The following is a 24,210-nucleotide window of genomic DNA, read 5'->3' on the forward strand; positions in this document are numbered from 1 at the left end:
GGGGGTGGGTCTCTGAGTTTATGGGGGTGGGTCTCTAGGTGAGTGTATGGGGGGGGTAGGTCTCTAGGTGAGTGTATGGGGGGGTAGGTCTCTAGGTGAGTGTATGGGGGGTAGGTCTCTAGGTGAGTGTATGGGGGGGGTCTCTAGGTGAGTGTATGGGGGGGTAGGTCTCTAGGTGAGTGTATGGGGGGTAGGTCTCTAGGTGAGTGTATGGGGGGGGTCTCTAGGTGAGTGTATGGGGGGGGTCTCTAGGTGAGTGTATGGGGGGGGGTAGGTCTCTAGGTGAGTGTATGGGGGGAGGTCTCTGTATGGCGGGTAGGTCTCTAGGTGAGTTTATGGGGGGAGGTCTCTGTATGAAGGTGGGTCTCTAGGTGAGTGTATGGGGGTGGGTCTCTAGGTGAGTGTATGGGGGTGGGTCTCTGTATGGGGGGGAGGTCTCTAGGTGAGTGTATGGGGGGGGTAGGTCTGTAGGTGAGTGTATGGGGGGTAGGTCTCTAGGTGAGTGTATGGGGGAGGTCTCTGTATGGGGGGGGTAGGTCTCTAGGTGAGTGTATGGGGGAGGCCTCTGTATGGGGGGTAGGTCTCTAGGTGAGTGTATGGGGGGAGGTCTCTGTATGGGGGTGGGTCTCTAAGTGAGTGTATGGGGGTGGGTCTCTGAGTTTATGGGGGTGGGTCTCTAGGTGAGTGTATGGGGGGGGTAGGTCTCTAGGTGAGTGTATGGGGGGGTAGGTCTCTAGGTGAGTGTATGGGGGGTAGGTCTCTAGGTGAGTGTATGGGGGGGTCTCTAGGTGAGTGTATGGGGGGGGTAGGTCTCTAGGTGAGTGTATGGGGGAGGTCTCTGTATGGGGGGGTAGGTCTCTAGGTGAGTGTATGGGGGGTAGGTCTCTAGGTGAGTGTATGGGGGGGTAGGTCTCTAGTTGAGTGTATGGGGGGGGTAGGTCTCTAGGTGAGTGTATGGGGGGGGTAGGTCTCTAGGTGAGTGTATGGGGGGGTAGGTCTCTAGGTGAGTGTATGGGGGGGTAGGTCTCTAGGTGAGTGTATGGGGGGGGTAGGTCTCTAGGTGAGTGTATGGGGGGGTAGGTCTCTAGGTGAGTGTATGGGGGAGGTCTCTGTATGGGGGGGTAGGTCTCTGTATGGGGGGGGTAGGTCTCTAGGTGAGTGTATGGGGGGGTAGGTCTCTAGGTGAGTGTATGGGGGGGTAGGTCTCTAGGTGAGTGTATGGGGGGGTAGGTCTCTAGGTGAGTGTATGGGGGGGTAGGTCTCTAGGTGAGTGTATGGGGGGTAGGTCTCTAGGTGAGTGTATGGGGGGGTAGGTCTCTAGGTGAGTGTATGGGGGGGTAGGTCTCTAGGTGAGTGTATGGGGGAGGTCTCTGTATGGGGGGGTAGGTCTCTAGGTGAGTGTATGGGGGGTAGGTCTCTAGGTGAGTGTATGGGGGGTAGGTCTCTAGTTGAGTGTATGGGGGGGTAGGTCTCTAGGTGAGTGTATGGGGGGGTAGGTCTCTAGGTGAGTGTATGGGGGGGTAGGTCTCTAGGTGAGTGTATGGGGGGGTAGGTCTCTAGGTGAGTGTATGGGGGGGTAGGTCTCTAGGTGAGTGTATGGGGGGGTAGGTCTCTAGGTGAGTGTATGGGGGAGGTCTCTGTATGGGGGGGTAGGTCTCTGTATGGGGGGGGTAGGTCTCTAGGTGAGTGTATGGGGGGGTAGGTCTCTAGGTGAGTGTATGGGGGGGTAGGTCTCTAGGTGAGTGTATGGGGGGGTAGGTCTCTAGGTGAGTGTATGGGGGGGTAGGTCTCTAGGTGAGTGTATGGGGGGGTAGGTCTCTAGGTGAGTGTATGGGGGGAGGTCTCTGTATGGGGGGTAGGTCTCTAGGTGAGTGTATGGGGGAGGTTACCTATAGCGATGGTCTTCATGTCTATCAGATAGGCCAGCTTCTTGTTGTCCTCTGTGCCGCGCTGTCGCCTCTCGTTCAGCCGTACACTATAAAGAGGTGGAGCAGTCAGAAATGTTGCCCGTTCTGCCGCTTCCTTGGCCCCGCCCCTAGAGTAGACACGCCCCCTCACCTGATCAGATGGGGGTTCATGAACTCCGTACGCACAGTCCCCAGTATCTCGTTGCTTCCATACTCCACCAGGGTCAGCTCCCCCGCATTGAAGATCATACAGACCTGCCATAGACAGAGGAGTAAGGACTACAAATCCCAGCATGGACAGGAGAAACAGTGTCTGGTAAGAGCAACGGTATGTCAGCGGCTGGAGTAGTAGTATGATGGGTACAGTGGATGGTTGGAGTAGTGGTATGTTGGGTACAGTGGATGGTTGGAGTAGTAGTATGATGGGTACAGTGGATGGTTGGAGTAGTGGTATGATGGGTACAGTGGACGGTTGGAGTAGTGGTATGTTGGGTACAGTGGACGGTTGGAGTAGTGGTATGTTGGGTACAGTGGACGGTTGGAGTAGTGGTATTTTGGGTACAGTGGACGGTTGGAGTAGTAGTATGTTGGGTACAGTGGATGGTTGGAGTAGTAGTATGTTGGGTACAGTGGATGGTTGGAGTAGTAGTATGTTGGGTACAGTGGATGGTTGGAGTAGTAGTATAATGGGTACAGTGGATGGTTGGAGTAGTAGTATGTTGGGTACAGTGGATGGTTGGAGTAGTAGTATGTTGGGTACAGTGGATGGTTGGAGTAGTAGTATGATGGGTACAGTGGATGGTTGGAGTAGTGGTATGATGGGTACAGTGGATGGTTGGAGTAGTAGTATGATGGGTACAGTGGATGGTTGGAGTAGTGGTATGTTGGGTACAGTGGACGGTTGGAGTAGTAGTATGTTGGGTACAGTGGACGGTTGGAGTAGTAGTATGTTGGGTACAGTGGATGGTTGGAGTAGTAGTATAATGGGTACAGTGGATGGTTGGAGTAGTAGTATAATGGGTACAGTGGATGGTTGGAGTAGTAGTATGTTGGGTACAGTGGATGGTTGGAGTAGTAGTATGTTGGGTACAGTGGATGGTTGGAGTAGTAGTATGTTGGGTACAGTGGATGGTTGGAGTAGTAGTATGTTGGGTACAGTGGATGGTTGGAGTAGTAGTATGTTGGGTACAGTGGATGGTTGGAGTAGTAGTATGTTGGGTACAGTGGATGGTTGGAGTAGTAGTATGTTGGGTACAGTGGATGGTTGGAGTATTAGTATGTTGGGTGCAGTGGATGGTTGGAGTAGTAGTGTGTTGGGTACAGTGGACGGTTGGAGTTAGAGATGAGCGAACTTACAGAAAATTAGATTCGTTACGAACTTCTCAGCTCGGCAGTTGATGACTTTTCCTGCATAAATTAGTTCAGCTTTCCGGTGCGCCGGTGGGCTGGAAAAGGTGGATACAGTCCTAAGAGACTCTTTCCTAGGAATGTATTCACCTTTTCCAGCCCACCGGAGCACCTGAAGGCTGAACTCATTTATGCAGGATAAGGCATCAACTGCCGAGCCGAGAAGTTCGTGACGAATCGAATTTACTGTAAGTTCGCTCATCTCTAGTTGGAGTAGTAGTATAATGGGTACAGGGGATGGTTGGAGTAGTAGTATGTTGGGTACAGTGGATGGTTGGAGTAGTGGTATGTTGGGTACAGTGGATGGTTGGAGTAGTGGTATGTTGGGTACAGTGGACGGTTGGAGTAGTAGTATGTTGGGTACAGTGGATGGTTGGAGTAGTAGTATACTGGGTACAGTGGATGGTTGGAGTAGTGGTATGTTGGGTACAGTGGATGGTTGGAGTAGTAGTATGTTGGGTACAGTGGACGGTTGGAGTAGTAGTATGTTGGGTACAGTGGACGGTTGGAGTAGTAGTATGTTGGGTACAGTGGACGGTTGGAGTAGTAGTATGTTGGGTACAGTGGACGGTTGGAGTAGTAGTATGTTGGGTACAGTGGACGGTTGGAGTAGTAGTATGTTGGGTACAGTGGATGGTTTGTGTAGTAGTATGTTGGGTACAGTGGGTGGTTGGAGTAGTAGTATGTCGGGTGCAGTGGATGGTTGGAGTAGTAGTATGTCAGGTACAGTGGATGGTTGGAGTAGTAGTGTGTCGGGTACAGTGGATGGTTGGAGTATTAGTGTGTCGGGTACAGTGGATGGTTGGAGTATTAGTGTGTCGGGTAAAGTGGATGGTTGGAGTAGTAGTATGTCGGGTACAGTGGATGGTTGGAGTAGTAGTATGTTGGGTACAGTGGATGGTTGGTGTAGTAGTATGTTGGGTACAGTGGACGGTTGTAGTAGTAGTATGTTGGGTACAGTGGACGGTTGTAGTAGTAGTATGTTGGGTACAGTGGACGGTTGGAGTAGTAGTATGTTGGGTACAGTGGACGGTTGGAGTAGTAGTATGTTGGGTACAGTGGACGGTTGGAGTAGTAGTATGTTGGGTACAGTGGACGGTTGGAGTAGTAGTATGTTGGGTACAGTGGACAGTTGGAGTAGTAGTATGTTGGGTACAGTGGATGGTTGGAGTATTAGTGTGTCGGGTACAGTGGATGGTTGGAGTATTAGTGTGTCGGGTACAGTGGATGGTTGGAGTATTAGTGTGTCGGGTACAGTGGATGGTTGGAGTATTCGTGTGTCGGGTACAGTGGATGGTTGGAGTAGTAGTATGTCGGGTACAGTGGATGGTTGGAGTAGTAGTATGTAGGGTACAGTGGATGGTTGGAGTAGTAGTATGTTGGGTACAGTGGATGGTTGGAGTAGTAGTATGTCGGGTACAGTGGATGGTTGGAGTAGTAGTGTGTCGGGTACAGTGGATGGTTGGAGTAGTAGTATGTCGGGTACAGTGGATGGTTGGAGTAGTAGTATGTAGGGTACAGTGGATGGTTGGAGTAGTAGTACGTTGGGTACAGTGGATGGTTGGAGTAGTAGTATGTTGGGTACAGTGGATGGTTGGAGTAGTAGTGTGTTGGGTACAGTGGATGGTTGGAGTAGTAGTATGTTGGGTACAGTGGATGGTTGGAGTAGTAGTGTGTTGGGTACAGTGGATGGTTGGAGTAGTAGTATGTTGGGTACAGTGGACGGTTGGAGTAGTAGTATGTTGGGTACAGTGGATGGTTGGAGTAGTAGTGTGTTGGGTACAGTGGATGGTTGTAGTAGTAGTGTAATGGGTACAGTGGATGGTTGGAGTATTTTGTGGGTATGGAGCCCCAATTCTTACATTCTCATTTTCAAAGAAGAATTTCTCATTGCCTCCGGATCCCGGCCAGGCCACCTGCAGAGAGAAGACACGAGAACAGAGGGATCAGTCCGGATCTTACCTCCCCGAGCCGGGCACATCTGGTAGTACCAAGTCATCCCTCACTGAGCCGGGTACATCAGGTAGTACTGAGTCCTCCCTCACTGAGCCGGGCACATCTGGTAGTACTGAGTCCTCCCTCACTGAGCCGGGTACATCAGGTAGTACTGAGTCCTCCCTCACTGAGCCGGGTACATCTGGTAGTACTGAGTCCTCCCTCACTGAGCCGGGCACATCTGGTAGTACTGAGTCCTCCCTCACTGAGCCGGGTACATCTGGTAGTACCGAGTCCTCCCTCACTGAGCCGGGTACATCTGGTAGTACCGAGTCCTCCCTCACTGAGCCGGGCACATCTGGTAGTACCGAGTCATCCCTCACTGAGCTGGGCACATCTGGTAGTACCGAGTCATCCCTCACTGAGCCGGGTACATCTGGTAGTACCGAGTCATCCCTCACTGAGCCGGGCACATCTGGTAGTACCGAGTCATCCCTCACTGAGCCGGGCACATCTGGTAGTACCGAGTCATCCCTCACTGAGCCGGGTACATCTGGTAGTACCGAGTCATCCCTCACTGAGCCGGGTACACCTGGTAGTACCGTGTCATCCCTCACTGAGCCGGGCACATCTGGTAGTACCGAGTCATCCCTCACTGAGCCGGGCACATCTGGTAGTACTGAGTCCTCCCTCACTGAGCCGGGCACATCTTGTAGTACTGAGTCCTCCCTCACTGAGCCGGATACATCTGGTAGTACTGAGTCCTCCCTCACTGAGCCGGGCACATCTGGTAGTACTGAGTCCTCCCTCACTGAGCCGGGTGCATCTGGTAGTACTGAGTCCTCCCTCACTGAGCCGGGCACATCAGGTAGAATAGGGTCATACCTCACTGAGCCAGGCACATCTGGTAGAATAGGGTCGTACCTCACTGAGCGAGGCACATCTGGTAGAATAGGGTCATACCTCACTGAGACAGGCACATCTGGTAGAATAGGGTCATACCTCACTGAGCCAGGCACATCTGGTAGAATAGGGTCATACCTCACTGAGCCGGGCACATCTGGTAGAATAGGGTCATACCTCACTGAGCCGGGCACATCTGGTAGAATAGGGTCATACCTCATTGAGCCAGGCACATCTGGTAGAATAGGGTCATACCTCACTGAGCCGGTTGGTAAGCAGGTCTCCAAGGAGTAAGGTGTCCGATGTATGAGCGACCAGGAACCGATCCTTCCCCATAATCTTCACCTCATCCACCTCATAGTTGTAGTGAGACTTCAGGACCACACGGGTCCCCGAGGAGAGGTTCTTCACAATCACCTGGACACAAAACACATGGCCTGACACCTCCGCACCGCTCTGAAACCTCTGCTCAGCTGACACCTCCGCAACGCTCTGAAACCTCTGCTCAGCACAGACTCCTCTGCCCCACACCACCCGAAACCTCTGTTCAGCACAGACTCCTCTGCCCCACACCACCCGAAACCTCTGCCCCACACCAGGTCCAGAGTGTGGGGGATCCTATTCTCCCGAGTCACATGGGTTCTTTACCTGACTTGGCCCCACATAGGTCATTTCAAACTTGTTTTTGTAGACTGTACGTCGCAGGCAGCAGTCGAACTGCTCCACTCCTCCACACAGCGTGCCCTAAAGAGAGCAAATGTATCAGTCATTGGCCCCTCCCACACAAGTCAGCCCCTCCCACATACACAACCAGCCCCCTTTCACCCACATATCCTACACCCTCCCACAAACACATCCAGCCCCCTCTCACATACACATACATCCGGCCCCCTCCCACATACACATCCGGCCCCCTCCCACATACACATCCGGCCCCCTCCCACATACACATCCGGCCCCCTCCCACATACACATCCGGCCCCCTCCCACACACACACATCCAGGCCCCCTCCCACACACACACATCCGGCCCCCTCCCACACACACACACACATCCGGCCCCCTCCCACACACACACCCGGCCCCCTCCCACACACACATCCGGCCCCCTCCCACACACACACACATCCGGCCCCCTCCCACATACACACATCCGGCCCCCTCTCACATACACATACATCCAGCCCCCTCCCACATACACATCCGGCCCCCTCCCACACACACACACATCCGGCCCCCTCCCACACACACACACACACATCCGGCCCCCTCCCACACACACACACACACATCCAGCCCCCTCCCACACACACACACACATCCGGCCCCCTCCCACACACACACACACACATCCGGCCCCCTCCCACACACACACCCGGCCCCCTCCCACACACACACCCGGCCCCCTCCCACACACACACCCGGCCCCCTCCCACACACACATCCGGCCCCCTCCCACACACACACACATCCGGCCCCCTCCCACACACACACATCCGGCCCCCTCCCACACACACACATCCGGCCCCCTCCCACACACACATCCGGCCCCCTCCCACACACACTTGCATCCCCCTCCCACACACACTTGCATCCCCCTCCCACACACACTTGCATCCCCCTCCCACACACACTTGCATCCCCCTCCCACACACACATCCATCCCCCTCCCACAAACACATACAGCCCCCTCCCACAAACACATACAGCCCCCTCCCACAAAAACATACAGCCCCCCTCCCACACACACACACACATTTCCAGCCCCCTCCCACACTCACACACACACCCGGCCCCCTCCCACACACACAAATCAGTATTGAGGTGTACTTACCGCACAGAGCCGAGAGCCGTCCCTCTTCCAGGCCAGGGCTGTGATGCTGTACAGGTTGGGAATGTCTTTGGGTCGGGCTTCTTCCCACAATCCCCTGCGGGGGCTCCAGTTCAACACTCGTAGTCTGCAGAAGAAGGATGATGAGAAGGGAGCAGGGGGTGGTGGGCCCATAGTGGAGCCCTGTGTACCCTCATCCTACCTGTCATGGCTGCCCACTACCACAGACTGCCCACTGGGACTGGTGACGGCCACACTCAGCTCCCGTTCAGTGGGGTCCCGGCTGTAGTCAAACGTCTGGATGACCTGTCCTTCTCTCCCGTAAGCCACCAGCTTTTTATCACAACCACCAGCCACAATGCTGCACGATGCCCAGGCCAGGGCGTACGGTGGGCACGGGTGGGTGGCCAGCTTTCCCTGAAAAAATACCCAGCAGACATTAACGGGTGCTATAGGGTCGGAACATACAGTAGATTTCCGGATCTTTATAAGGGGTGGTATACAGCTCTCCTGATCATGTGACCTATACATACAGAAGATCTCATCATCATGTGACCTATACATACAGGAGATCTCATCATGTGACCTATATATACAGGAGATCTCATCATGTGACCTAGACATACAGGAGATCTCATCATCATGTGACCTATACATACAGGAGATCTCATCATGTGACCTATATATACAGGAGATCTCATCATGTGACCTAGACATACAGGAGATCTCCTGATCATGTGACCTATACATACAGAAGATCTCATCATCATATGACCTATACATACAGGAGATCTCATCATGTGACCTATACATACAGGAGATCTCATCATGTGACCTATACATACAGGAGATCTTATCATCATGTGACCTATACATACAGGAGATCTCATGTGACCTATACATACAGAATATCTCATCATGTGATATATACATACAGGAGATCTCATCATCATGTGACCTATACATACAGGAGATCTCATGTGACCTATACATACAGAATATCTCATCATGTGACCTATACATACAGGAGATCTCATCATGTGACTTAAACATACAGAAGATCCTATCATCATGTGACCTATACATACAGGAGATCTCATCATCATGTGATATATACATACAGGAGATCTCATCATCATGTGACCTATACATACAGGAGATCTCATGTGACCTATACATACAGAATATCTCATCATGTGACCTATACATACAGGAGATCTCATCATGTGACTTAAACATACAGAAGATCCTATCATCATGTGACCTATACATACAGGAGATCTCATCATCATGTGATATATACATACAGGAGATCTCATCATCATGTGATATATACATACAGGAGATCTTATCATCATGTGATATATACATACAGGAGATCTCATCATCATGTGATATATACATACAGGAGATCTCATCATCATGTGATATATACATACAGGAGATCTCATCATCATGTGACCTATACATACAGGAGATCTCATCATCATGTGACATATTCATACAGGAGATCTCATCATCATGTGACCTATACATACAGGAGATCTCATCATCATGTGACATATTCATACAGGAGATCTCATCATCATGTGACCTATACATACAGGAGATCTCATCATCATGTCATATATACATACAGGAGATCTCATCATCATGTGACCTATACATACAGGAGATCTCATCATCATGTGACCTATACATACAGGAGATCTCATCATCATGTGACCTATACATACAGGAGATCTCATCATCATGTGATATATACATACAGGAGATCTCATCATCATGTGATATATACATACAGGAGATCTCATCATCATGTGACCTATACATACAGGAGATCTCATCATGTGACCTATACATACAGGAGATCTCATCATCATGTGATATATACATACAGGAGATCTCATCATCATGTGACCTATACATACAGGAGATCTCATCATCATGTGACATATACATACAGGAGATCTCATCATCATGTGATATATACATACAGGAGATCTCATCATCATGTGACCTATACATACAGGAGATCTCATCATCATGTGACCTATACATACAGGAGATCTCATCATCATGTGACCTATACATACAGGAGATCTCATCATCATGTCATATATACATACAGGAGATCTCATCATCATGTGACCTATACATACAGGAGATCTCATCATCATGTGACCTATACATACAGGAGATCTCATCATCATGTGACCTATACATACAGGAGATCTCATCATCATGTGATATATACATACAGGAGATCTCATCATCATGTGATATATACATACAGGAGATCTCATCATCATGTGATATATACATACAGGAGATCTCATCATCATGTGACCTATACATACAGGAGATCTCATCATGTGACCTATACATACAGGAGATCTCATCATCATGTGATATATACATACAGGAGATCTTATCATCATGTGATATATACATACAGGAGATCTCATCATCATGTGATATATACATACAGGAGATCTCATCATCATGTGACCTATACATACAGAATATCTCATCATGTGACCTATACATACAGGAGATCTCATCATGTGACCTATACATACAGGAGATCTCATCATCATGTGATATATACATACAGGAGATCTCATCATGTGACCTATACATACAGGAGATCTCATCATGTGACCTATACATACAGGAGATCTCATCATCATGTGATATATACATACAGGAGATCTTATCATCATGTGATATATACATACAGGAGATCTCATCATCATGTGATATATACATACAGGAGATCTCATCATGTGACCTAGACATACAGGAGATCTCCTGATCATGTGGCCTATACATACAGGAGATCTCATCATATGACCTATATATACAGGAGATCTCATCATGTGATATATACATACAGGAGATCTTATCATCATGTGACCTATACATACAGGAGATCTCATCATGTGACCTATACATACAGGAGATCTCATCATCATGTGACCTATACATACAGGAGATCTCATCATGTGACCTATACATACAGGAGATCTCATCATGTGACCTATACATACAGGAGATCTCCTGATCATGTGACCTATACATACAGAAGATCTCATCATCATATGACCTATACATACAGGAGATCTTATCATCATGTGATATATACATACAGGAGATCTCATCATCATGTGATATATACATACAGGAGATCTTATGTGACCTATACATACAGAATATCTCATCATGTGACCTATACATACAGGAGATCTTATCATCATGTGATATATACATACAGGAGATCTCATCATGTGACCTATACATACAGGAGATCTCATCATGTGACTGTCACGATGCCGGCTGGCAGGTAGTGGACCCTCTGTGCCAGAGAGGGATTGGCGTGGACCGTGCTAGTGGACCGGTTCTAAGCCACTACTGGTTTTCACCAGAGCCCGCCGCAAAGCGGGATGGTCTTGCTGCGGCGGTAGTGACCAGGTCGTATCCACTAGCAACGGCTCACCTCTCTGGCTGCTGAAGATAGGCGCGGTACAAGGGAGTAGGCAGAAGCAAGGTCGGACGTAGCAGAAGGTCGGGGCAGGCAGCAAGGATCGTAGTCAAGGGCAACGGCAGAAGGTCTGGAAACACTGGCAAGGGACACACAAGGAACGCTTTCACTGGCACTAAGGCAACAAGATCCGGCAAGGGAGTGCAAGGGAAGTGAGGTAATATAGGGAGTGCACAGGTGATAACTCTAATTGGAACCACTGCGCCAATCAGCGGCGCAGTGGCCCTTTAAATCGCAGAGACCCGGCGCGCGCGCGCCCTAGGGAGCGGGGCCGCGCGCGCCGGGACAGAACAGACGGGGAGCGAGTCAGGTAGGAGAGCCGGGGTGCGCATCGCGAGCGGGCGCTACCCGCATCGCGAATCGCATCCCGGCTAGCAGCAGGATCGCAGCGCCCCGGGTCAGAGGACGTGACCGGAGCGCTGCAGCGGAGGAGGTGAAGCGAGCGCTCCGGGGAGGAGCGGGAACCCGGAGCGCTCGGCGTAACAGTACCCCCCCCCTTGGGTCTCCCCCTCTTCTTGGAGCCTGAGAACCTGAGGAGCAGACTTTTGTCAAGGATGTTGTCCTCAGGTTCCCAGGATCTCTCTTCAGGACCACAACCCTCCCAGTCTACTAAAAAAAAATTTTTTCCTCTGACCTTTTTGGCAGCCAAAATCTCCTTGACCGAGAAGACGTCCGAGGAGCCGGAAACAGGAGTGGGAGGAACAGATTTGGGAGAAAAACGGTTGAGGATGAGTGGTTTGAGAAGAGAGACGTGAAAGGCATTAGGGATACGAAGAGAAGGAGGAAGAAGAAGTTTATAAGAGACAGGATTAATTTGACACAGAATTTTGAAAGGACCAAGATAGCGTGGTCCCAACTTGTAGCTAGGGACACGGAAGCGGACATATTTAGCGGAGAGCCATACCTTGTCTCCAGGGGAAAAAACGGGGGGAGCTCTTCTTTTCTTATCCGCGAACCTCTTCATGCGTGAAGAAGCCTGTAAGAGAGAATTTTGGGTCTCTCTCCATATAATGGAAAGGTCACGAGAAATTTCATCCACAGCGGGCAGACCAGAGGGCAAGGGGGTAGGGAGGGGGGGAAGAGGGTGACGGCCGTACACCACGAAAAATGGGGATTTGGAGGAAGATTCAGAGACCCTGAAGTTATACGAGAATTCGGCCCATGGAAGGAGATCTGCCCAGTCATCCTGGCGGGAGGAAACAAAATGTCGCAAATAATCACCCAGGATCTGGTTAATTCTTTCTACTTGTCCATTGGACTGGGGATGATATGCAGAGGAAAAATTTAATTTAATCTTGAGTTGTTTACAGAGAGCTCTCCAGAATTTAGACACGAATTGGACCCCTCTATCCGAGACAATCTGCGTAGGCAACCCGTGAAGACGAAAAATGTGTACAAAAAATTGTTTAGCCAACTGAGGCGCAGAAGGAAGACCAGGAAGAGGAATGAAATGTGCCATTTTGGAGAATCGATCAACGACCACCCAAATAACGGTGTTGCCACGGGAAGGGGGTAAATCAGTAATAAAATCCATACCAATCAGAGACCAAGGCTGTTCGGGGACAGGCAGAGGATGAAGAAAACCAGCGGGCTTCTGGCGAGGAGTCTTATCCCGGGCACAGATAGTGCAGGCTCGCACAAAGTCCCCAACATCCGTCTCCAGAGTCGGCCACCAATAGAAGCGGGAGATGAGTTGCACAGATTTCTTGATGCCCGCATGACCTGCGAGATGGGAGGAGTGACCCCATTTGAGGATTCCGAGGCGTTGGCGTGGAGAAACAAAGGTCTTTCCTGGAGGGGTCTGTCTGATGGAGGCAGGAGAAGTGGAGATCAGGCAGTCAGGTGGAATGATGTGTTGCGGAGGGAGATCAACTTCTGAGGCATCCGAGGAACGAGAGAGAGCATCGGCTCTAATGTTCTTATCGGCAGGACGAAAGTGAATCTCAAAATTAAATCGGGCAAAGAACAGAGACCACCGGGCCTGGCGAGGATTCAGCCGTTGGGCAGACTGGAGGTAGGAGAGGTTCTTGTGGTCGGTGTAGATAATAACAGGAAATCTTGATCCCTCCAGCAGATGCCTCCATTCCTCAAGTGCTAATTTAATGGCTAGAAGCTCTCGATCCCCGATGGAGTAGTTCCTCTCCGCTGGAGAGAAGGTCCTAGAGAAAAAACCACAAGTGACAGCATGCCCGGAAGGATTTTTTTGTAGAAGAACAGCTCCAGCTCCTACTGAGGAGGCATCAACCTCCAATAGGAAGGGTTTGGAAGGGTCAGGTCTGGAGAGCACGGGAGCCGAAGAAAAGGCAGACTTGAGTTGTTTAAAGGAGTCTTCTGCTTGAGGAGGCCAGGACTTGGGATCAGCATTTTTCTTGGTTAAAGCCACGATAGGAGCCACAATGGTAGAAAAATGTGGAATAAATTGCCTGTAATAATTGGCGAACCCCAAAAAGCGTTGGATAGCACGGAGTCCGGAGGGGCGTGGCCAATTTAAGACGGCAGAGAGTTTGTCTGGATCCATCTGTAGTCCCTGGCCAGAGACCAAATATCCTAGAAAAGGAAGAGATTGGCATTCAAACAGACATTTCTCAATTTTGGCATAGAGTTGGTTGTCACGAAGTCTCTGAAGAACCATACGGACATGCCGGCGGTGTTCCTCTAGATTGGCAGAAAAAATTAGGATATCGTCCAGATATACCACAACACAGGAGTATAATAAATCACGAAAAATTTCATTGACAAAGTCTTGGAAGACGGCAGGGGCATTGCACAGTCCAAAGGGCATGACCAGATACTCAAAGTGTCCATCTCTGGTGTTAAATGCCGTTTTCCACTCGTCCCCCTCTCTGATGCGGATGAGGTTATAGGCGCCTCTTAAGTCCAATTTAGTGAAGATGTGGGCACCTTGGAGGCGATCAAAGAGTTCAGAGATGAGGGGTAAGGGGTAGCGGTTCTTAACCGTGATTTTATTAAGACCGCGGTAGTCAATGCAAGGACGTAGGGAGCCATCTTTTTTGGAGACAAAGAAAAATCCGGCTCCAGCAGGAGAGGAGGATTTACGGATAAAGCCCCTTTTTAGATTCTCCTGGACGTATTCGGACATGGCAAGAGTCTCTGGGGCAGAGAGAGGATAAATTCTGCCCCGGGGTGGAGTAGTACCCGGGAGGAGGTCGATAGGGCAATCATAAGGCCTGTGAGGAGGTAGAGTCTCAGCTTGTTTTTTGCAGAAAACATCCGCGAAGTCCATATAGGCCTTAGGGAGACCGGTTACTGGAGGAACCACAGAGTTACGGCAAGGGTTACTGGGAACCGGTTTTAGACAGTTCTTGGAACAAGAGGACCCCCAACTCTTGATCTCCCCAGTGGACCAATCCAGGGTTGGGGAATGAAGTTGAAGCCAGGGAAGTCCAAGGAGAATCTCCGAGGTGCAATTGGGGAGGACCAAAAGTTCAATCCTCTCATGATGAGATCCGATGCTCATAAGAAGGGGCTCCGTGCGGAAACGTATGGTACAGTCCAATCTTTCATTATTTACACAATTGATGTAGAGGGGTCTGGCGAGACTGGTCACTGGGATGTTGAACCTGTTGACGAGAGAGGCCAAAATAAAATTTCCTGCAGAACCAGAGTCCAAGAAGGCCACTGTAGAGAAGGAGAAGGCAGAAGCAGACATCCGCACAGGCACAGTAAGACGTGGAGAAGCAGAGTAGACATCAAGGACTGTCTCACCTTTGTGCGGAGTCAGCGTACGTCTTTCCAGGCGGGGAGGACGGATAGGACAATCCCTCAGGAAGTGTTCGGTACTAGCACAGTACAGGCAGAGGTTCTCCATACGGCGTCGTGTCCTCTCTTGAGGTGTCAGGCGAGACCGGTCGACCTGCATAGCCTCCACGGCGGGAGGCACAGGAACAGATTGCAGGGGACCAGAGGAGAGAGGAGCCGAGGAGACGAAACGCCTCGTGCGAACAGAGTCCATATCTTGGCGGAGTTCCTGACGCCTTTCAGAAAAACGCATGTCAATGCGAGTGGCTAGGTGAATAAGTTCATGTAGATTAGCAGGAATTTCTCGTGCGGCCAGAACATCTTTAATGTTGCTGGATAGGCCTTTTTTGAAGGTCGCGCAGAGGGCCTCATTATTCCAGGACAATTCTGAAGCAAGTGTACGGAATTGTACGGCATACTCGCCAACGGAAGAATTACCCTGGACCAGGTTCAACAGGGCAGTCTCAGCAGAAGAGGCTCGGGCAGGTTCCTCAAAGACACTTCGGATTTCCGAGAAGAAGGAGTGTACAGAGGCAGTGACGGGGTCATTGCGGTCCCAGAGCGGTGTGGCCCATGACAGGGCTTTTCCGGACAGAAGACTGACTACGAAAGCCACCTTAGACCTTTCAGTGGGAAACAGGTCCGACATCATCTCCAGATGCAGGGAACATTGGGAAAGGAAGCCACGGCAAAACTTAGAGTCCCCATCAAACTTATCCGGCAAGGATAAGCGTATCCCAGGAGCGGCCACTCGCTGCGGAGGAGGTGCAGGAGCTGGCGGAGGAGATGACTGCTGAAGCTGTGGTAGCAACTGTTGTAGCAAAACGGTCAGTTGAGACAGCTGTTGGCCTTGTTGCGCAATCTGTTGTGACTGCTGGGCGACCACCGTGGTGAGGTCAGCGACAACTGGCAGAGGAACTTCAGCGGGATCCATGGCCGGATCTACTGTCACGATGCCGGCTGGCAGGTAGTGGACCCTCTGTGCCAGAGAGGGATTGGCGTGGACCGTGCTAGTGGACCGGTTCTAAGCCACTACTGGTTTTCACCAGAGCCCGCCGCAAAGCGGGATGGTCTTGCTGCGGCGGTAGTGACCAGGTCGTATCCACTAGCAACGGCTCACCTCTCTGGCTGCTGAAGATAGGCGCGGTACAAGGGAGTAGGCAGAAGCAAGGTCGGACGTAGCAGAAGGTCGGGGCAGGCAGCAAGGATCGTAGTCAGGGGCAACGGCAGAAGGTCTGGAAACACAGGCAAGGAACACACAAGGAACGCTTTCACTGGCACTAAGGCAACAAGATCCGGCAAGGGAGTGCAAGGGAAGTGAGGTAATATAGGGAAGTGCACAGGTGAAAACCCTAATTGGAACCACTGCGCCAATCAGCGGCGCAGTGGCCCTTTAAATCGCAGAGACCCGGCGCGCGCGCGCCCTAGGGAGCGGGGCCGCGCGCGCCGGGACAGAACAGACGGGGAGCGAGTCAGGTAGGGGAGCCGGGGTGCGCATCGCGAGCGGGCGCTACCCGCATCGCGAATCGCATCCCGGCTGGCAGCAGGATCGCAGCGCCCCGGGTCAGAGGACGTGACCGGAGCGCTGCAGCGGAGGAGGTGAAGCGAGCGCTCCGGGGAGGAGCGGGGACCCGGAGCGCTCGGCGTAACAGTGACCTATACCTACAGGAGATCTCATCATCATGTGATATATACATACAGGAGATCTCATCATCATGTGATATATACATACAGGAGATCTCATCATCATGTGACCTATACATACAGGAGATCTCATGTGACCTATACATACAGAATATCTCATCATGTGACCTATACATACAGGAGATCTTATCATCATGTGACCTATACATACAGGAGATCTCATCATGTGATATATACATACAGGAGATCTCATCATCATGTGATATATACATACAGGAGATCTCATCATCATGTGATATATACATACAGGAGATCTTATGTGACCTATATACCACGTACCTGAGACTCTCCAGATCCTTCATCATCAAAGAAATAGCGGACGATGGTCCCATCTGCATGACCGGACAAGATTCCTTTACCCGAAATACTAAGACGAAAGATTACAGGTCACCGACCTATATATCCTCACCCCCCCCCCCCTATATACTGACATTATATACAACCTGTTATATAAGACACCAGAGGACAGTGAGATATATATATCCTCACCCCCCCCCCTATATACTGACATTATATACAGCCTGTAATATAAGACACCAGAGGACAGTGATATATATATATCCTCACCCCCCCCCCTATATACTGACATTATATACAACCTGTAATATAAGACACCAGAGGACAGTGATATATATATATCCTCACCCCCCCCCCTATATACTGACATTATATACAACCTGTAATATAAGACACCAGAGGACAGTGATATATATATCCTCACCCCCCCCCCTATATACTGACATTATATACAACCTGTAATATAAGACACCAGAGGACAGTGATATATATATCCTCACCCCCCCCCCCTATATACTGACATTATATACAACCTGTAATATAAGACACCAGAGGACAGTGATATATATATCCTCACCCCCCCCCCCCTATATACTGACATTATATACAACCTGTAATATAAGACACCAGAGGACAGTGATATATATATCCTCACCCCCCCCTATATACTGACATTATATACAACCTGTAATATAAGACACCAGAGGACAGTGATATATATATCCTCACCCCCCCCCCTATATACTGACATTATATACAACCTGTAATATAAGACACCAGAGGACAGTGATATATATATATATATCCTCACCCCCCCTATATACTGACATTATATACAGCCTGTAATATAAGACACCAGAGGACAGTGATATATATATCCTCACCCCCCCCCCTATATACTGACATTATATACAACCTGTAATATAAGACACCAGAGGACAGTGATATATATATCCTCACCCCCCCCTATATACTGACATTATATACAGCCTGTAATATAAGACACCAGAGGACAGTGATATATATATATCCTCACCCCCCCTATATACTGACATTATACACAGCCTGTAATATAAGACACCAGAGGACAGTGATATATATATATCCTCACCCCCCCCCTATATACTGACATTATATACAGCCTGTAATATAAGACACCAGAGGACAGTGATATATATATATCCTCACCCCCCCCCTATATACTGACATTATATACAGCCTGTAATATAAGACACCAGAGGACAGTGATATATATATATCCTCACCCCCCCCCTATATACTGACATTATATACAACCTGTAATATAAGACACCAGAGGACAGTGATATATATATCCTCACCCCCCCCCCTATATACTGACATTATATACAACCTGTAATATAAGACATCAGAGGACAGTGATATATATATATCCTCACCCCCCCCCTATATACTGACATTATATACAACCTGTAATATAAGACACCAGAGGACAGTGATATATATATCCTCACCCCCCCCTATATACTGACATTATATACAACCTGTAATATAAGACACCAGAGGACAGTGATATATATATATCCTCACCACCCCCCTATATACTGACATTATATACAGCCTGTAATATAAGACACCAGAGGACAGTGATATATATATATCCTCACCCTCCCCCTATATACTGACCTTATATACAACCTGTAATATAAGACACCAGAGGACAGTGATATATATATATCCTCACCCCCCCCTATATACTGACATTATATACAACCTGTAATATAAGACACCAGAGGACAGTGATATATATATCCTCACCCCCCCTATATACTGACATTATATACAACCTGTAATATAAGACACCAGAGGACAGTGATATATATATCCTCACCCCCCCCCCTATATACTGACATTATATACAACCTGTAATATAAGACACCAGAGGACAGTGATATATATATATCCTCACCCCCCCCCCCTATATACTGACATTATATACAGCCTGTAATATAAGACACCAGAGGACAGTGATATATATATATCCTCACCCCCCCCCCCCTATATACTGACATTATATACAACCTGTAATATAAGACACCAGAGGACAGTGATATATATATCCTCACCCCCCCCCCCTATATACTGACATTATATACAACCTGTAATATAAGACACCAGAGGACAGTGATATATATATCCTCACCCCCCCCTATATACTGACATTATATACAACCTGTAATATAAGACACCAGAGGACAGTGATATATATATCCTCACCCCCCCTATATACTGACATTATATACAGCCTGTAATATAAGACACCAGAGGACAGTGATATATATATCCTCACCCCCCCCTATATACTGACATTATATACAACCTGTAATATAAGACACCAGAGGACAGTGATATATATATCCTCACCCCCCCCTATATACTGACATTATATACAGCCTGTAATATAAGACACCAGAGGACAGTGATATATATATCCTCACCCCCCCCCTATATACTGACATTATATACAACCTGTAATATAAGACACCAGAGGACAGTGATATATATATCCTCACCCCCCCCCCCTATATACTGACATTATATACAACCTGTAATATAAGACACCAGAGGACAGTGATATATATATCCTCACCCCCCCCTATATACTGACATTATATACAGCCTGTAATATAAGACACCAGAGGACAGTGATATATATATCCTCACCCCCCCCCTATATACTGACATTATATACAACCTGTAATATAAGACACCAGAGGACAGTGATATATATATCCTCACCCCCCCCCCTATATACTGACATTATATACAACCTGTAATATAAAACACCAGAGGACAGTGATATATATATCCTCACCCCCCCCTCCTATATACTGACATTATATACAACCTGTAATATAAAAGACACCAGAGGACAGTGATATATATATCCTCACCCCCCCCTATATACTGACATTATATACAACCTGTAATATAAGACACCAGAGGACAGTGATATATATATATCCTCACCCCCCCCCCTATATACTGACATTATATACAACCTGTAATATAAGACACCAGAGGACAGTGATATATATATCCTCACCCCCCCCCCCCTATATACTGACATTATATACAACCTGTAATATAAGACACCAGAGGACAGTGATATATATATCCTCACCCCCCCCCCCCTATATACTGACATTATATACAACCTGTAATATAAGACACCAGAGGACAGTGATATATATATATATCCTCACCCCCCCCCCTATATACTGACATTATATAAGTGATATATATATCCTCACCCCCCCTATATACTGATATTATATACAACCTGTAATATAGACACCAGAGGACAGTAATATATATATATCCTCACCCCCCCCCCCTATATACTGACATTATACACAACCTGTAATATAAGACACCAGAGGACAGTGATATATATATATCCTCACCCCCCCCTATATACTGACATTATATACAGCCTGTAATATAAGACACCAGAGGACAGTGATATATATATCCTCACCCCCCTATATACTGACATTATATACAACCTGTAATATAAGACACCAGAGGACAGTGATATATATATATCCTCACCCCCCCCCCTATATACTGACATTATATACAACCTGTAATATAAGACACCAGAGGACAGTGATATATATATATCCTCACCCCCCCTATATACTGACATTATATACAACCTGTAATATAAGACACCAGAGGACAGTGATATATATATCCTCACCCCCCCTATATACTGACATTATATACAACCTGTAATATAAGACACCAGAGGACAGTGATATATATATCCTCACCCCCCCCCTATATACTGACATTATATACAGCCTGTAATATAAGACACCAGAGGACAGTGATATATATATCATCACCCCCCCCTATATACTGACATTATATACAACCTGTAATATAAGACACCAGAGGACAGTGATATATATATCCTCACCCCCCCCCCTATATACTGACATTATATACAGCCTGTAATATAAGACACCAGAGGACAGTGATATATATATCCTCACCCCCCCCCTATATACTGACATTATATACAACCTGTAATATAAGACACCAGAGGACAGTGATATATATATCCTCACCCCCCCCCTATATACTGACATTATATACAACCTGTAATATAAGACACCAGAGGACAGTGATATATATATCCTCACCCCCCCCTATATACTGACATTATATACAACCTGTAATATAAGACACCAGAGGACAGTGATATATATATCCTCACCCCCCCTATATACTGACATTATATACAACCTGTAATATAAGACACCAGAGGACAGTGATATATATATATCCTCACCCCCCCCCTATATACTGACATTATATACAACCTGTAATATAAGACACCAGAGGACAGTGATATATATATCCTCACCCCTCCCCCCTATATACTGACATTATATACAACCTGTAATATAAGACACCAGAGGACAATGATATATATATCCTCACCCCCCCTATATACTGACATTATATACAACCTGTAATATAAGACACCAGAGGACAGTGATATATATATATCCTCACCCCCCCCTATATACTGACATTATATACAACCTGTAATATAAGACACCAGAGGACAGTGATATATATATATATCCTCACCCCCCCCTATATACTGACATTATATACAACCTGTAATATAAGACACCAGAGGACAGTGATATATATATCCTCACCCCTCCCCCCTATATACTGACATTATATACAACCTGTAATATAAGACACCAGAGGACAATGATATATATATCCTCACCCCCCCTATATACTGACATTATATACAACCTGTAATATAAGACACCAGAGGACAGTGATATATATATCCTCACCCCCCCCCCTATATACTGACATTATATACAACCTGTAATATAAGACACCAGAGGACAGTTATATATATATCCTCACCCCCCCCCTATATACTGACATTATATACAGCCTGTAATATAAGACACCAGAGGACAGTGATATATATATCCTCACCCCCCCCTATATACTGACATTATATACAACCTGTAATATAAGACACCAGAAGGACAGTGATATATATATATCCTCACCCCCCCCTATATACTGACATTATATACAACCTGTAATATAAGACACCAGAGGACAGTGATATATATATCCTCACCCCCCCCCTATATACTGACATTATATACAACCTGTAATATAAGACACCAGAGGACAGTGATATATATATCCTCACCCCCCCCTATATACTGACATTATATACAACCTGTAATATAAGACACCAGAGGACAGTGATATATATATCCTCACCCCCCCTATATACTGACATTATATACAACCTGTAATATAAGACACCAGAGGACAGTGATATATATATATCCTCACCCCCCCCTATATACTGACATTATATACAACCTGTAATATAAGACACCAGAGGACAGTGATATATATATCCTCACCCCCCCCTATATACTGACATTATATACAGCCTGTAATATAAGACACCAGAGGACAGTGATATATATCCTCACCCCCCCCCCTATATACTGACATTATATACAGCCTGTAATATAAGACACCAGAGGACAGTGATATATATATACCTCACCCCCCCCCCCTATATACTGACATTATATACAACCTGTAATATAAGACACCAGAGGACAGTGATATATATATCCTCACCCCCCCCCCTATATACTGACATTATATACAACCTGTAATATAAGACACCAGAGGACAGTGATATATATATCCTCACCCCCCCCCTATATACTGACATTATATACAACCTGTAATATAAGACACCAGAGGACAGTGATATATATATCCTCACCCCCCCTATATACTGACATTATATACAACCTGTAATATAAGACACCAGAGGACAGTGATATATATATCCTCACCCCCCCCTATATACTGACATTATATACAACCTGTAATATAAGACACCAGAGGACAGTGATATATATATCCTCACCCCCCCTATATACTGACATTATATACAACCTGTAATATAAGACACCAGAGGACAGTGATATATATATCCTCACCCCCCCCCCTATATACTGACATTATATACAACCTGTAATATAAGACACCAGAGGACAGTGATATATATATCCTCACCCCCCCCCTATATACTGACATTATATACAACCTGTAATATAAGACACCAGAGGACAGTGATATATATCCTCACCCCCCCCCCTATATACTGACATTATATACAACCTGTAATATAAGACACCAGAGGACAGTGATATATATATCCTCACCCCCCCCCCTATATACTGACATTATATACAACCTGTAATATAAGACACCAGAGGACAGTGATATATATATCCTCACCCCCCCCTATATACTGACATTATATACAACCTGTAATATAAGACACCAGAGGACAGTGATATATATATCCTCACCCCCCCCTATATACTGACATTATATACAACCTGTAATATAAGACACCAGAGGACAGTGATATATATATATCCTCACCCCCCCCTATATACTGACATTATATACAGCCTGTAATATAAGACACCAGAGGACAGTGATATATATATATCCTCACCCCCCTATATACAACCTGTAATATAAGACACCAGAGGACAGTGATATATATATATCCTCACCCCCCCTATATACTGACATTATATACAACCTGTAATATAAGACACCAGAGGACAGTGATATATATATCCTCACCCCCCCCCTATATACTGACATTATATACAACCTGTAATATAAGACACCAGAGGACAGTGATATATATATCCTCACCCCCCCCTATATACTGACATTATATACAACCTGTAATATAAGACACCAGAGGACAGTGATATATATATATCCTCACCCCCCCTATATACTGACATTATATACAACCTGTAATATAAGAC

The 24,210-nt window shown here is 47.2% G+C and overlaps 1 protein-coding gene across 1 annotated transcript; it reads right to left on the bottom strand.

Moving 5' to 3' along the window:
• Positions 1–1,889: 1,889 nt before the first annotated feature.
• Positions 1,890–17,396, bottom strand: LOC130327115 (intraflagellar transport protein 172 homolog; the record flags this gene model as incomplete). Its single annotated transcript, XM_056553382.1, has 8 exons — positions 17,270–17,396; positions 8,186–8,400; positions 7,987–8,110; positions 6,801–6,896; positions 6,408–6,569; positions 5,177–5,230; positions 2,059–2,162; positions 1,890–1,975 (listed from the first exon to the last, which is right to left on the bottom strand). Coding segments are annotated over exons 4-8 (430 nt in total), but the record flags the coding sequence as incomplete, so codon positions are not given.
• Positions 17,397–24,210: the final 6,814 nt, after the last annotated feature.

This window comes from Hyla sarda, unplaced genomic scaffold (assembly GCF_029499605.1).
Source record: "Hyla sarda isolate aHylSar1 unplaced genomic scaffold, aHylSar1.hap1 scaffold_2922, whole genome shotgun sequence".
Lineage (NCBI taxonomy): Eukaryota > Metazoa > Chordata > Amphibia > Anura > Hylidae > Hyla > Hyla sarda.